Here is a 14,789-nt window from a genome sequence, read left to right on the forward strand (position 1 = left end):
ATATTCCATCTTATACATATCTAGATCTCTTCTAAACTTTAACCACTTCTTATAAATACCTAAGTTTTCCAAAAAAATTAATATACTAACCAAAAATAATTTTGAAAGGACCGCTACTGCCTAAATATTTAATTATGCTCAAAAGGGTCATGACCTTAACTGAGGGTATTTCCCGTTTAAAAACAAAAACGTGAAACACAATTTTGTGTTTTGTTAAATTCTTTTTAACTAAGTTTGTGATTAAAAAATCAACCATGTGCGATGATCACGAACATCACCATCATGATCACTCACATGATCAAGAAGATAAGTCCACATCTTTCAGTCTTTATCTCAAGATTAATTTAGCAAGGTCAGATTTATCGTTTATCATTTAGCTAATGTGTTTTTTTCAATCTTTGTATAAAACAATTTTTAGTGATAAATGTTTATTTTTTTGTTATAAACACTAAAATAATGTTTTAAGTATTTATTATTATCTTTTCAAATATTTTAGATTTCTTTATTTTCACACTTTTTGATGTAATGTTATTATATTGTTACAGAGTTGAGTGTTTGAATGAGAGTGAAGATGGCTCAGGGAAAAAAGTTTTTAAAAGTTGGGATGAGAGATTGGATCGGGAAGAATTTGTAGAAAGTGATTCGGACCCAGAACTTTTATTTAATATTCCGTAAGCCATTGATTAGATTAGTTTAGAGTTCACTGTTGTATAATTTTAAATATTAACTTTGGGTCTCTTGTGAAAGCATATACATTTGTTAAATGGAGGGTTAGAGTATGATTTTGTGTAAGTTTTGTGTCGAATGTTTCTACCTGAGATCTGAAATTGTAACATATCATATAATGAATGTTATTGCTGTTACGAATAGAAAACACTGAAAGGAAAAAAATATATGAAGAATTTAAACCATTGGTTTTTTTATTAATAAATGTTTTGTTTTATTAAAAAAAAATGCTTTTTTCAGGTTTACAGGTACTGTAAAATTAAAGTCGATTGCCTTGTTAGGAGGAGAACACTTAACCCACCCTCGATGCATGAAGTTGTACAAAAATATCGACACAATGAGTTTAGATCAAGTAGGGAAGAAACCTGATCAAGAATTTGAGCTTCCAAATGAATATGTTGACGCACTTCAACTTCCGACTAAGTAAGTGTTCATTTTTTCTTTGTTTTATTTACTGACTTAATTTTAAATTGTACCAGTTTAATTAACACCCTTTTAAGAGTCATTTTACTAATCAAAAGTGTGGTCCAAATAAAAAAATCACAAGAAACTATTATTGTAAGAATTAAATTATAAAAAATAAAACAATGTTTTTTTGTTAATATTTTATTACTTAAATAAAAAAGGTATAGAAAATATATGTACAGTTGATGTTATTACAGAAAAAAATTAAGATTAAATCAAGTATATATATATATATTGTTGTTTACAGAATATCTCGTTTTTCCAACGTCCACCATCTTTCAATTTACTTTCCTGAAAGTTATGGAGAAGAAACAACAAAAATTTATTATATTGGGTTAACTGGAGATTTTATGCAAGTATGTTGTCATGGTATAAACATTTATAATACAGAGGAATATATTAGAATTTTAAGATAAAATTCTTTGTGCAATTGAACCACAAATTAATATATATTCACCAAGTATCCAGTATATAATGGAGATTAGTGGTTTTAAAATGCTGACCTGAGGGACAGGATTTCAACTAAGTAAAATTTAAAAAATTGCTATGATGGTATGTACAAAAAAGTTAAAACACGATTTATTTTTAGGCTCGTAGACAAGAAATTGCAATTACAAATTACGAGCTAGCTGCAAATCCTGCAGATCATAAAAACAAATTATTTGATTCAACCGGTCACATGATCAGTTAAACATTATGACATCACACAACAATATCCAAAATTGATATCAATTTGTTTTCTTAAGTGATTTAGTGATAAGAATATTTATGAGTTGTAATGGTTATGTTACTATAGTATGACTTTTGTTAAATTTGGGTTTGATTAAGACTTGAGATTTAGTTTGCTTAAATGTTTGTTAATATTTAATTATAATGTATAAAAGATTCTTCACTTAACATTTATATGAGGTTTTGGTTTTCATTTTTTTGTTATTTATGATAAGTTATTGTTTAGTTGGTCTTCGGCAGTTTTATTTCGCTTACTTACAAATTGATTCCCGTTAATATAATAACGTAAAGGTTTATGCGCCCATTCACCACATCTCTTCTCATTAAGTCCGATTCTTTTACAAACTACTATGTTACTTTTTGGAATAACTTCACCTTTTGTGAAGTAAATTTCATCGTTGATAGTAAGGTCAAGTTTGTCCATTTCTTTTGTAATGTTTAAAGCCTTCAAAATAAGGTTAAAAATATGATAATGTGGTTAAAATTGTAAACATTGTACTTATTTGAAATACAAATTTAGTATATTTAACTTCTATTATATATACTGCCCTAAAAATAAATGGTTTGGATAATACCATATTGCAATTTTTAAATACGGCACCACAAATTTTAGCAGGCCTACCTAGTATTATAAATTTATATTTTATTTTACCTGGCATAATTTAGCAGGACCATTGCAAACATTTTTCTCATTTAATTTTGTTTTTCCTTTACTCCTGTTCTTTATAAACAAAGGAAGGTTTGTTAAGGGTTCAGCTGCTCTTATTAACACTGCATTCCCCTCACCTTAATATATAAATGTAATAACGTTTGTGTCCATCATTAAAAATTTACCTGGCAAAATAAAATTAAAGGCCATCTATATATAATGGAGCTGTACAATGTAAGGGCTTTTAAAATAAAAACTGTCATTTGTGGTGCTCAGATATTTTATAACCAACAAATACTAGTTAACAAATACAACCACAGCACGGCAATTAAAAATCTCCAGGTGGCAGGCCATCGACTAGTTTTTTAAAGGCTTTTGGGGCATGGTTTTTACAATATTTAAAAAATATTATTGTGGAGATTGATTTCAATTTGCAAGGCCCTTACTTTAAGGTGCTATCACCTATTTTACATGGAAGTACTTCTTAATTTTTATATCTAGGATAAAATTTTCTTCTTACCTTTGCTTGAAATATTCATGCAATGATACATTCCATAAGTCATGTAAACATACAACGTCCCAGGCTTCATAAACATTGCTTCATTCCTCTTTGTTCGTTTCAACTCAAACGAGTGTGAAGATTTATCTTCTTGACCAAAATAACATTCAACTTCAACCACTTTACAACTTAGCTGTTTATTGTTTATTCTTCTGGTTAATATAGATCCAAGTAAAGATTGAGCAAGTTCAATACAGTCTTGATTGAAGAAATTCTCTCCCAATTTTGTTGGATTTTGGACTTTACTTTCAAATTTCTTTTTCTTCGTAGTTTCTTGGGTACCACCAGATATTTTACGTTTTTGAGATTTAATAATTGATGTCATTTTTAAATATCTTAATTTCATTTATATATATCTAAATGTTTAAAACAAAATTTTGTTTAAAAGATTTTTTATTTTATTAAAAAAGGTTGAATCTTTATTACAATATAAACAAGTATAACTCGAGTTTAAAAAGCAGTTTTGTTAAGTAATAGTAGGTGGTATTAGATTTTAAGATGAAATACATTTACAATTGTACACAGACAAGTATAACATTTTGTATGATTTCAATGGTTCTTGATGTAACAAAGTTTGTTAAAATCTTCAATAAGAGTTTTAGTTTTTATTTTTTTTCTTCCAAGTTAACTCCATATTTTGCTTTCATCGTATCTAGTTGAGCTTGTTTCTTGTCAACATCTTTCTTCTTAAATTGCTGTTATTTAAAACAAATTAAATTAAAATTATTAATGTTTGCAACATGTAGTTTTATTAATGTAAAAACGGAGTTTTATGACCGCCGTCCGCCGATTCAAACATGTAGTACTAAAATGAATGCGGAAAAGGCGGAATGTATGTAGAAGATTAGGGTTAGGTCAAAAAATTCTGCCTATTCCGCACTTTATAAACTTGGCGGACGATGCTAATAGAGCTCCGTATAAAATTACAAAAAAGCAACTGACAAGTGAAAAAAGACGAAGTACAATTCTATTAAATCTTTTTATAAATTTATAAAAAAATATATAAACAATTAAGAAACGAACACTTACCCTGTTTGGATTGTAATAAAGCACAACAAGGTATCGGTTACAGACATTAAATCCGGATAAATGATCGCAAGCATTTTTGGCATCAAAAATATCTTCATAAACCACATAGGCCGTTCCTTTTGTGTCTGTTGTTGTACCACTAAATTGAGGATAAAGTTTAAGGTTTATGTAATATTATGATACAAATAAAAATCTAATTTTAGTCGAAAGAATTCAATAAATTTATAGTGAATTATAAGTGAATACAAAATTGTTTCTGTAAAAAACAGCAAAATGATTAAAACTTGCACTCTAATTTGTCGAATAGCTCCGTATTTTCCGAAGATGTCGTACATTTCTTCTGCTGTGATTTTGTAAGGAAGATTTCGGATGTAAAGAATTCGGTTTACCTCAGGCGGTAATCGAACCTAAGATAGTAAGGCCATAGGTTATAGAGCTTTAGTCAGTTAGTATTTACGTTTAACATTTAATAAATACATTTTAAAATGTAACGAAGTAGTAAATATTACAAAAATAATGTAAAAATAAAATAAACAGACTTACATTTGCACGTCGGGCTGCTTGTAGCGCCATTTTTGGTTATTTAAAGATTCTATTTTACTCTTTTACAGCCTTATATTTATCGTACTTTCGTACTTGTAAATATTTGATTGTAAATTGAAAACGAAAATCTCACGGAATAAGTTGCGGAATGCCGGATTTAGCGGAACGTTACCCTTTCCGCGGAAAGTTGTATTATAAAATTACTTGTCCCTAATTTTTTAATGATAGATTTACTGTTTTATTTAAAATATTTATGATTTTAAAGGTACTATTTTAGAAGTCCTAAAATATTAATATTTTTTATGTAATTTTTTAGCTAAAATCTTTCTATGGGGGGAAAATACCGATTTTATAATATGCAAATTATTTAGAAGCTCATTAGGTTAAAGTCGGTTTAATGTCAACATCACATGAGTTTTTTTTATGATTTGTTGTATTAGACAATACTTTAACATATATATGTATACAAAAAACAACTCAAGTGTAAGGTTAAATTGATTTATTTCATATTTGTTAATCAACAAAAATTTATATAAAGGCTAATACACATAATACTGTGTTTTGTACAAATCTAGCTTAAACTACATTCAGATATGGCTTATCAACAAGCAACAACAGAACGAAATCCAATTCAAGACAATAATGTTCCAATCGTAGAAGGAGGTATTTGCTTTTTTGATGTGTTTATCTGTTCAATTTGTTGCTGTGCTTGTTTTATGTCTAATACATTTAAATCAGCCATATATAGGCTAACCAAATAAAACAAATGTGCAAAGTGTAATGTATTGCAAAATATGTTAAAAATTTGGATTTAGCAAGTGTATTACTGTTTAAAATAAAATACAAAGATCAAAGTATCTGTATGTAAATTAATTTCCAAAATATAAAACTAACTTGACCTTGGGAGCTCATTTAGATATTTTAAAACAATTTTTTTTAATTCCCGTAACGATTAACACACTTTTTTATATTTGTTTTTTAGAAATTGATTATGGATTTCTGTGTAAAGAAGATCAAAAATTCTGGGACAGCGTTGAAAGTCTTGACGCAATTGGAGTAAATCTAATAAATAATTTTGTATATTAATTAAACATTGTGAAGAACTCAACTAGTTAACCTTATTATGGTAAAAATTCACAGGAAAAGAAGGACGAAGTTAAATTAAAAGAGAAATTTTATGAAAATTTTCCAACAGTAAAACGTGGAATTTGGAAACCAATTAAAAGATTTCTTAATGCTGAAGCAGATGGTTTAAATATTTTTATACAATATTTTTTTTACCTCTTTGTTTAAATGTTTTAACAATTTTGTTTAACAGACGAGATCATCACTAGAAAAAACTTCATCAATTTGACGAAATATTTTGGTTCTGTAAAACCATTAAGAGATTCTTGTTATCTTGCCAATCAGGTTCCTTTACTAATCTTTTTAATATAAAAAATGTTTATTTTATAAATAATTTTTTTCAAATTAGGTTTCAATGCTGATTACTGACTCAACTGTAATCACAAACAACAAGAAAAAAATAACGTGAGTTCATTTTTTTTTATGGTCAACATTTTTAAATTTTTTTTCAAGCCAAATTTTTTTAATAGTTGGTTTGTTGGTTTTATGGAATTGGAGGAAGCAATGCTGCGTCTTTCTAGTCACGAAAATGGAGTTTTTCTGATTCGATTTAATTCCAACACACCAGGTCAGCTTTCTATTTTTAGTATAAGTGAAAATTTTCATACATTGATATTAATATAAAACAACTGGTTAAATAAATAACATTTGAATTTAACTTTGCTTTATTATTATTACTGTATGTGTTGTGTTGTATTTTTAGGTGAATTTGCTGTAAATGTTAAGCATGAAAATCATGAAAATACTGTCCACAACTTTCTGATCAAGGTAAAATTGTGAAACTTGTTTAGTAAATCCACTGTTAGATAAAATATAAATTTTCTTATGTCAGGGAGATCCTTTAACAGCTTGTGATGATGAAGATGATTATGATGGCAAATTTCATCTTGATCGTCCCGACGAAAAAACTTTTCCGACTTTAGTTGAGTTTGTTCGTGAACGACTGCGTTGTGACTACATAGATGGAATTGAATGCATTAAACATTATCCTGACAGTCCATTAAATTCTGTTTTTAAAGGTTACAAGTAATTGCTTGTCTTCTTTCTTATTCTTTCAAATAATTGTTATCTTACTTTTAAATAAATTTTTGTAATTAAATAGATTTTATTCTGTTTATATTTTGATTTGTATAGTTTGTATGCTTTTTAATTTTTTTACCAATAGAGATATTCCATATCTATTGTTCTACCATGAAAATTTTAAGTATATAATTTTAATTAATATTATCTCATTTTCTGTTATTATTAACTGTAAAATCAAAAACTGTTGTTTGATTTTTTTAATCTTTAATGCAATCTTTTTATATGATCAAATAAAAATGTAATAAAAACAACATTTTTTACATAAAAATGCAATATTAAGTAAATAAAACATTTTTTACAGATAACTTTGCTGAATAAACAGCTTAGTATTTATACCATTTGCATTTAAATATTTCATAAGAAATTTTTAAATTTACAAAAATTGGTAAAAATATGAGATAGCATATAACATAACAACATATATTTTTAAATGGTATACTGTTTTATACAATTAGCTTTCTTATTGTGATTAAGACTTAATAGGTCTATTACTTTTGTATCATACTCTTCAGCCATTATATTATTAGAAAAGGGTCTAATAACAAATAGTACTTATTTTTAAATATAAGTACAAATTTACACATCGACATATACAGGAATAAAACAAGCAAACTAAAAAAAATTAAGTTTTACATTCTTAAGTAAACCTATTTTAGTCTAAATAAATCTCAGTCTATGAAAATGTATATTTATAAGCATAAATTGAACTCATCCTCTTCCAACTCTACCCAAACTTAGAGAATGCTTCTGTCACTGAAGCTACACCAAAGAAAGCGTACAAAACTTTAACTGAAGCTATCTTGGCAGAGCTTGCCATTTGGCCATGATGTTTTCGAATCCATTCCACCATGTTTGGAAGCTCAAAGTCGACTCCTTCAATGCAGTTATGCTCAAATCTGTCTTTTGGACCGCTCGTAAATGCCATGTTGAGTTGCTCAAAGCTAAACTGATTCTCTAATGAAATCTAAATAAAAAATAAATAAGTGATATCTGTTAAGCATTGCTTTTAAACTTAAACTTAAATTTGATGTTTTTAAACTAATGTTTCTTTGTTGTCATATTGTAAAACTTAAACTATAGTTACCCCGTCGTCAGAGAGATCAACAAAACCACACATTCCCCACTCATGGTTATCAACCTTCAAATATGTTGTGTTCAAGTGAATTCTAAGAGAATCCTTTTTGCTCAGTGGTAGGCCTAGCTCCTAAAGAATAGATTGTTTTTTAATTTATAATATTTGTTTAAAAAGCAGTTGTTACATTAAGCAAACTCTGCAAACATCATTTTAAACGCTTTTACATCTCTAACAATGAACACTATATACTGCTATATTTAATATATAAACATATGTAACACTACCAGTAACATATTGGTAATAGTAATAATACCTCATACAATCCTCTCCTAGCAGTTTCTATCAGAGAAACTTTGGCTGTTTTCTTGTCCTCACTAATTTCCACATAATCTTTAATTGAACAGCTTTCAACGGCCCCGCAAGTATAAGCTCCTGGGTTTGCCATACCTTAAAGTTCAAAATTGAAGTAATAAGAGTTGCTTAAAATGTAAGTTTTGTAAAAGAGGAAGATATCATCTTGTAATTAAAGTTCTAACCTTTTTTATTTGACCTTTGAGTAAATATAAATTTCTTTTTGCCATCTTTCTCCTTAGTTAAGATAGCAACATGTAGACCAAATGAAGTGCTGTATACTGGGTGAACATCTTGTTTACATGGAACTATTTTATCTTTTTGTTCCTCATCAAACCCCCTCCAAATATCTCTCACAGATCGGTGATGAACGTAATTAGATTCCACAAACCTGTTATAAAATGGCAAAAAATTGGGATGACATAATATATAAAGTTAATGCTTGCTTATGCTCAAACTATAAAAAAGTTTGTGTATAAAATAAACTTCTGGCCTTTGTTTTATACTGGCAGCTCAGTGTAGTGGTCGGAACACTTGGCTTATTGACATAAGGTCCTTAGTTTGATTCCCACTGCTTTTAATGCTGTAGCGCCCTTGAGTAAGACGATATAACTGGTATAAAATCCTACTTACCAATTAGCTGTTTAACTATCAGGCACATATTACCTATAACATCCTAAACTGCCAAAGTCATCTCAAGTCTGGGTCAGAGTACCTGATGTTACTCTATGTTTAGGTCTTCTAAATTAGGGATAAATAAATGTAAAAAAGATTACCTAAGTACAATTCCTTGTGCTTCATCGTCACCATCCCTGAGCGTAATAATTTCTTTTAAAGCAATCGTCTTATTATTATCAATAATACCATCTTTTGCATCTTTCTTAAATTTCTTAACATTTTCTGCATATTTTTCCATTAGTTCTTGATTGCCCATGATCCTTGAATATAGTTTATTTTTATTAAAATAACAAAAATTTATACAATTCATAATGTAAGCAGAGTTGACTTATATAATGAGACTTAATTTACATTTACCAAAAAGCAATACATAAATAAATAATTTTATTTATGTAACATACAGGTAATTTGACTTTTGAGCATTTGGGACCTTTATGGAAACATCACAAATCAAATCTTTTTTGTCGTAACTTGGTTTCTCCTTATTTAGATGTTCATTTTCCTAAACAATAAAAATCTTTATTAAGACTAGTTTATGGCCCGCCTTACAGTCAAAAATTTTAATTGTCATAATATGGTTCTACACAGCAGTTTTGTTTATTTTGTAGACCTATAACTAGACAAACTTATATATACCACTTAACATCAATACATATAGATTAAGTTATCACAGTAAAGGTATATTTAGTATTGTTTTCCTGTTTTTTTTAATAAAACATTGCTAAAAATGTTTTATGTAAATTATTTTTTACTTTAATATTATATTTACGTTTTGAAAAGAGTCGGCCACATATATGTCGGTATTTTTTAGAAATCCGCATTCAAATAATTCTCCCTTTGCCTCTGAGATTGTAAATGGATTTGGGTCTTTAAAATCCGTTTCAATAAGCTTTTCGAAACTTGGTCGATCTCGTAAACTTGTGTTGAGACATTTCTCAATAATTTCACAAATTTTACCACCAACAACTTCATCAGAGATCAAAACGTCACCAATTTTCCAAACATTTCCCTTTTCTGTGTGTACTATCTCTAACTTGTGCTGACCTACATTGTAAGACAAAGTAAAATGTGATTTTTTTATGTGTATTATTGTATTTTATATCGTAATTAATATTGATTTAATTTATATTGGGTTTGGTTACCATGCCATAACATACTCAAAATCTTTATGTAAACATTAATACTTTTGGCACGTTTTAAATCATTAAATTGATTTTGTCATTTTTTCCCAACACATTGTTGTAATATTAATTGTATATCGTATTTATTATTTACTTTTATCAATGTGCGAAAAGCCAAAATAAATAAAAAATTCTCTTACCTTTTGTTATTTGTATCAAATATTTTAACTAAGTGCTCCTTTTTTATATAGATATTTCACACATTAGTGATGACACTGCTTGTTACGAATAACAAATATATTTACTTTCAGATAGTTTGCTTGAAGAAACATCATCAAAAGGTTGGTTGCCAGTTCTGCAAGTTAGCACAACTAAACCAAAAGCATAGACATCAAGCTTAGATTGCTCCTCGTTATCTTCAGCCTTTTTGTCCTCATAATAACGAATATGTCGTACCTACAAAATATTTCATTTCAAATTTTAAGGTAGACAACGAATAAGCAAAATTGTTATATTTGGCTTTTAATACAAAAACTGTTCATTTTCCTTTAGATTTTAGATAAATTAGTCAATAGCTTGCCCTATTTTTGTTGAGGTAATATGGTTGCAACTCTCAACCAATGTTTACCTGCAAACCACAAACATCAGTTTTTTATTTTGTAGTTTTTTAGACAAACATATATATATATCCTTTACAAGTATTTTTTTTAAATAAAATTGTTAAATTTAAAAGCTTATGCTATTTTATTCCGTTTTCAAGCTATAAAAGTTTTTTAAAGACTTTAAGCTACTTATGCTGTAGATTGCTATTATAGATAATTGTTATGTACTTACCCTTTTCTCTGTGTAACTATGACAAGCTAGCCCAAAATCACAAAGTTTTACCATGGGATCAATCCGTCTGGTATCAATCTTATATTAAAATTATATTGTATTACAAAAATCTAAAAATTATATTAAAGAACCATAAATACACCAAGGCAGATATGTTCTTAACACATAATAGACCCAGTCTTTAGTTTACTTTAGTTTGGGATTATATTAAATATGTTCACTACAGCATTAGACAGTAAAGATTGATAGGACTTCTCTATTTTACAGATAAACCAGTCCATTTTTTTATCATTACTTTTTAACACTTTTTTCTGAACAAACTATTTATATTTTTCTAATTACCAAAATGTTGTCAGGTTTCAAGTCCTGATGGAAAATGCCCTGGGAATGAACGTAATTCATTCCATGAGCAATTTGCTGGCAAATATTCCATGTATTACGAGCTGTCAATCCCTTTCCGTCATGACTTGTTTGAGACGCAATATAAGTTTTAAGGTTGTCCTAAAAATAATTTCCAATTTAAAAATACAAGATATTTTTTACAATAAATCTAAAGCAAAGCTCGTTTACCGTTACTATTGTTACCTATTATTTAAAAGTTTAGTGCTTCTTTAATTACAATCACAATCTTATTCAAATGAAATCATTAAACACAACACAACATACTAGAAGTAAAGATACAAGAAAATATGTTAACACATGACCACAACATAAGATAACAACGGCTTATAATTGTTACAATCTAGCTGATTATTAATTTACAATAAAAGTCTTTAGTATAAAACAATGTTAATCACCTTAACATATTCCATCACAATAAACTGTTTGTCATTCCACATTCCCATCCCTCTATAAGCCACAATGTTGTCGTGTCTTAGGGATCTTAATATTAATAATTAAATAAATAAACAAAATTGTTTTTTTGTATTCTTTGCATAATTTAAATTGTTTTAGGTAAGTAAATGAACTTTTTGATAACTTTATATTAGTTAACATTTTTTGGTACTTATTTCCATTGGTTTTGATTAGACTAATTAATAATTTAAAGTAATTAATAATTAAAACCAAGTCCGATAAGTTGTGTTTAAGGTCAAAAAATTGCTTTTAAAACCTTAAACTGTCGCTTTCCAAAAACTTTTGCTTGGGATCCACTTTCATTATTTTAACAGCAACAGGAATGCCTTTAAGTTTGGCTTCATAAACATTACCAAAATGCCCCCCTCCTATCTTCACCAATGAAGGCTCATCTGAAGGATTTTTTGTGATGATAAGCCCTATATCTTCTGCATTGATGGATTTTGGATCTGATTCTAAAAAAGTAAACCAAAATTGTTGTTTAAAAAATCTATTAATTAAAAAAAATAAAACTGTTAATTAAAAAAAATTAATTAAAAAAAAAAAATTAAAAAAAAAAAAAAAATTTAAAAAAAACAAACTATTAATTAAAAAAAATAAAAACTGGTAATCAGACAATTAGTTATTCAGGGGGGCATATTAAAAAAATACCTGGATCATAGTTGACAAGCTTTTCATCCAGTTCATTCATTAACCCAACAACTTTCACAAGCTTATCATGATGTTTCTTCTGTACAAGAGTTTTTAGCTGATCAACATTATTTTCCAGCTGTAACTTGACTTCTTTACTCAATTCTCGTATTGCTTTTAACATTATTTTTAAATTTAAAACTCGAAGTCTAAATCATAAGAAATTATAAAAATATGCAATAAAATTAAATAACAAATTCAAATTTTTTAAACAAATAAAAATAATACAAATTTATATAACATGCTAGGTACTACAAAATAACAGTGCCTACACAATATTTGATGCAATTACTAAAAAAATACTAAAAAACTAAAATTTTAAAGTAACACAAAAAATGTACTGATGTTGTTTGTCACGGACAATTAACTTAAAAAATTAAATTAATTTTTTTATGTACAAAAATATGACCAATCTGTTTTTTGTTCCAACATTTTTTATTAGGTTAAATAATCTACTTTTAAAAATGATCGAAAATTCATTTAGTTTTGAACTCCAATAAATCCAACTTGATTTCCAAACTGAGGTCCAACTCTTCTAAATGAAAAGAATCGATGTTCCGGATCACACTTTGTGCAAATCTTTAAATTAGAAGAACCATTTACACCAGCCTCAATATTCTCAGCCTTCACTCCTTTTCTTTCAAGCAAAACTTGAACGGCTAATCGAAGATCTAGAAACGGTTTTTCACATCCTTCTTTCCAGACCACACAGTTTTCATCGATTTCAGAAAATGGTTTTGCGCCATCAACCCCAAATTCACAGCAACATACACTAAGTGATGGACCCACGGAAACTATCAAATCTTTGGGATTAACTCCGTAATTTTGCACCATTTTTTCCACGGTGCTTTCCACAATTCCAGCTAAAATTCCCTTCCATCCTGCATGAGCTGCGCCACATGATTTTGTAACAGGGTCACAAAATAAAACGATGTTACAATCTGCCCCTGGTGCTGCTATGGTAATGCCTGGTGTGTTGGTGATGATTGCATCATAAGAGCTGGGTTTTTCCTTTCCGTACACCCACACATCTTTTCCGTGCACACAACTTGCAACATGAAAGTTTTCAAACTTAAAACTCCCAGCAACAGAAAGTCGTCGGCGATTCTCCATCACTATAGCACTGCTGTCTCTTTTCTTAACACTGTAGCACATATTCAATGAAGCTTGGTCAGGATAAGTTGAGATTCCTCCCTTTCTTGATGTGTACCCATGGTTGAAACCCTCTGGTATTAAACTAGACTTGTAGATTTTAAGGTCACTTTCACTTGGAATACATTGGAGATATTTCTTTACCATTTCAGGTGTAGTTTCCTTTGCACTTTTTCCGTTTTTTGTTGTTGGAATTATTTTATATTGGTAGGCAGGGATAAGTAAACTGCAAATTAATTCAAAATTCTTCACAATGGAGAATGGTAAAAACATAAAACAATTTTGAATTTTGTGCTTGTCCAGCAGCTTTTTTGTCTGGTATATTCCATCTATATGGGGATAAGAGGCATGTGATGCATATATAACATCCTCACATTTAAACAGAGCCTTCAAATCCTCCTTTTTTGTGTTTGTTTCATTTCCAATTACCAATAACGAAACACAATCAAAATTTTCACCAACATTACTTTTTAAAAGCTCTTTATTTATATTTTCTGTGCCAGTCACTACCACCACAGCTTTATTATCATTTTCCATAGTTAATTAATGTGCTAACACTTAAACAATAGCACTGATAAAAAAAATTAACAAGGAATTAGTATAATATCTTTAATACATTTTACTTACATTTAACTTAAACGCTTTTGTGACCTAACTAGCTGGCTTGCAACCAACAACGAAAAAAAAGTAGCTTATTTTGATAAATTTCCACCTTACCTCGACTTTATTTACTTAGACTTGAATGCAAATGGATCAAGTACAGACAAGATTTTAGAAATTCAATGTAAATTTTAGGGGTTTCCCCGAGCGGTGAAGCATCCAAGGGTAATCACCTTTAAAGAAAACGGTACCGAGATTTTAATGTATTTAAAATAAAAAATGTATCAGGTTTATTTGTTTTTAAAGAATGTTTTATTACCATTGTAAAGTTATGAATTTTTGCTATTAAAAACCCTTAAAAAATTTAATGTAAAGGCAACCGCTTTTGTAAATTAAAATATGGATACGTTTACGCTTCAATAAAGTCAATTTAATGTTGCTGGCCTTAATTTTAATTAAATTTTATTAAATATTTAAAAACAACAATTTTTAAATCATTTTGTTTACCCACGTGACATTTGTTTA

At 28.4% G+C, this 14,789-nt stretch overlaps 6 protein-coding genes across 6 annotated transcripts; 2 read left to right on the plus strand and 4 right to left on the minus strand.

Moving 5' to 3' along the window:
* The first annotated feature begins 198 nt into the window (after positions 1-198).
* LOC145753144 (PITH domain-containing protein 1-like) lies at positions 199-2,484 on the plus strand. The gene is made up of 5 exons (XM_082569540.1): positions 199-352; positions 546-671; positions 967-1,149; positions 1,439-1,547; positions 1,781-2,484. The coding sequence occupies exons 1-5, from the start codon at positions 255-257 to the stop codon at positions 1,880-1,882; spliced, it is 618 nt and encodes a 205-aa protein (XP_082425666.1). The 5' UTR covers positions 199-254; the 3' UTR covers positions 1,883-2,484.
* LOC145753143 (uncharacterized) lies at positions 1,374-3,474 on the minus strand. The gene is made up of 3 exons (XM_082569539.1): positions 3,090-3,474; positions 2,573-2,706; positions 1,374-2,365 (listed from the first exon to the last, which is right to left on the minus strand). Exons 1-3 carry the CDS (start codon positions 3,472-3,474, stop codon positions 2,126-2,128), a joined length of 759 nt encoding a protein of 252 aa, XP_082425665.1. The 3' UTR covers positions 1,374-2,125.
* A 9-nt stretch (positions 3,475-3,483) lies between these two features.
* LOC145753146 (splicing factor 3B subunit 6-like) lies at positions 3,484-4,838 on the minus strand. The gene is made up of 4 exons (XM_082569541.1): positions 4,701-4,838; positions 4,446-4,564; positions 4,158-4,296; positions 3,484-3,823 (listed from the first exon to the last, which is right to left on the minus strand). Exons 1-4 carry the CDS (start codon positions 4,728-4,730, stop codon positions 3,734-3,736), a joined length of 378 nt encoding a protein of 125 aa, XP_082425667.1. The 5' UTR covers positions 4,731-4,838; the 3' UTR covers positions 3,484-3,733.
* A 256-nt stretch (positions 4,839-5,094) lies between these two features.
* LOC145752751 (uncharacterized) lies at positions 5,095-7,151 on the plus strand. The gene is made up of 8 exons (XM_082569083.1): positions 5,095-5,363; positions 5,683-5,756; positions 5,841-5,949; positions 6,019-6,110; positions 6,175-6,230; positions 6,296-6,393; positions 6,529-6,593; positions 6,658-7,151. The coding sequence occupies exons 1-8, from the start codon at positions 5,294-5,296 to the stop codon at positions 6,853-6,855; spliced, it is 762 nt and encodes a 253-aa protein (XP_082425209.1). The 5' UTR covers positions 5,095-5,293; the 3' UTR covers positions 6,856-7,151.
* On the minus strand, positions 7,102-12,766 carry LOC145752748 (uncharacterized). The gene is made up of 13 exons (XM_082569081.1): positions 12,474-12,766; positions 12,079-12,277; positions 11,765-11,849; positions 11,310-11,468; positions 10,968-11,045; positions 10,439-10,589; positions 9,782-10,056; positions 9,414-9,514; positions 9,111-9,272; positions 8,520-8,725; positions 8,297-8,430; positions 7,993-8,112; positions 7,102-7,872 (listed from the first exon to the last, which is right to left on the minus strand). The coding sequence occupies exons 1-13, from the start codon at positions 12,634-12,636 to the stop codon at positions 7,633-7,635; spliced, it is 2,073 nt and encodes a 690-aa protein (XP_082425207.1). The 5' UTR covers positions 12,637-12,766; the 3' UTR covers positions 7,102-7,632.
* LOC145752749 (purine nucleoside phosphorylase LACC1-like) lies at positions 12,661-14,231 on the minus strand. Its single transcript, XM_082569082.1, has one exon. It carries the CDS (start codon positions 14,199-14,201, stop codon positions 12,993-12,995), a length of 1,209 nt encoding a protein of 402 aa, XP_082425208.1. The 5' UTR covers positions 14,202-14,231; the 3' UTR covers positions 12,661-12,992.
* Between the last annotated feature and the right edge of the window lie 558 nt (positions 14,232-14,789).

This window comes from Corella eumyota, chromosome 5 (genome assembly GCF_963082875.1).
Source record: "Corella eumyota chromosome 5, kaCorEumy4.1, whole genome shotgun sequence".
Classification (NCBI taxonomy): domain Eukaryota; kingdom Metazoa; phylum Chordata; class Ascidiacea; order Phlebobranchia; family Corellidae; genus Corella; species Corella eumyota.

Bases quoted from the DNA above. Each gene is read 5' to 3' on its own strand.
- LOC145753144 (XM_082569540.1), top strand. From the start codon at position 255: ATGTGCGATGATCACGAACATCACCATCATGATCACTCACATGATCAA. The intron at 1,150-1,438 runs GTAAGTGTTCAT...TGTTGTTTACAG, and splicing joins GCACTTCAACTTCCGACTAA to AATATCTCGTTTTTCCAACG. The intron at 1,548-1,780 runs GTATGTTGTCAT...ATTTATTTTTAG, and splicing joins TAACTGGAGATTTTATGCAA to GCTCGTAGACAAGAAATTGC.
- LOC145753143 (XM_082569539.1), bottom strand. From the start codon at position 3,474: ATGAAATTAAGATATTTAAAAATGACATCAATTATTAAATCTCAAAAA. The intron at 2,707-3,089 runs GTAAGAAGAAAA...TTATATATTAAG, and splicing joins CATGAATATTTCAAGCAAAG to GTGAGGGGAATGCAGTGTTA. The intron at 2,366-2,572 runs GTAAAATAAAAT...CTTATTTTGAAG, and splicing joins GTCCTGCTAAATTATGCCAG to GCTTTAAACATTACAAAAGA.
- LOC145752751 (XM_082569083.1), top strand. From the start codon at position 5,294: ATGGCTTATCAACAAGCAACAACAGAACGAAATCCAATTCAAGACAAT. The intron at 6,111-6,174 runs GTTCCTTTACTA...TTTTCAAATTAG, and splicing joins CTTGTTATCTTGCCAATCAG to GTTTCAATGCTGATTACTGA. The intron at 6,394-6,528 runs GTCAGCTTTCTA...TTGTATTTTTAG, and splicing joins ATTTAATTCCAACACACCAG to GTGAATTTGCTGTAAATGTT.
- LOC145752748 (XM_082569081.1), bottom strand. From the start codon at position 12,636: ATGTTAAAAGCAATACGAGAATTGAGTAAAGAAGTCAAGTTACAGCTG. The intron at 11,469-11,764 runs GTGATTAACATT...AATTATTTTTAG, and splicing joins TTGTGATGGAATATGTTAAG to GACAACCTTAAAACTTATAT. The intron at 9,273-9,413 runs GTATGTTACATA...ACTATATTCAAG, and splicing joins GCTCAAAAGTCAAATTACCT to GATCATGGGCAATCAAGAAC.
- LOC145753146 (XM_082569541.1), bottom strand. From the start codon at position 4,730: ATGGCGCTACAAGCAGCCCGACGTGCAAAT. The intron at 4,565-4,700 runs GTAAGTCTGTTT...TTACTATCTTAG, and splicing joins AAGCAGCCCGACGTGCAAAT to GTTCGATTACCGCCTGAGGT. The intron at 3,824-4,157 runs GTAAGTGTTCGT...TTTAAATAACAG, and splicing joins TTTATTACAATCCAAACAGG to CAATTTAAGAAGAAAGATGT.
- LOC145752749 (XM_082569082.1), bottom strand. From the start codon at position 14,201: ATGGAAAATGATAATAAAGCTGTGGTGGTAGTGACTGGCACAGAAAAT.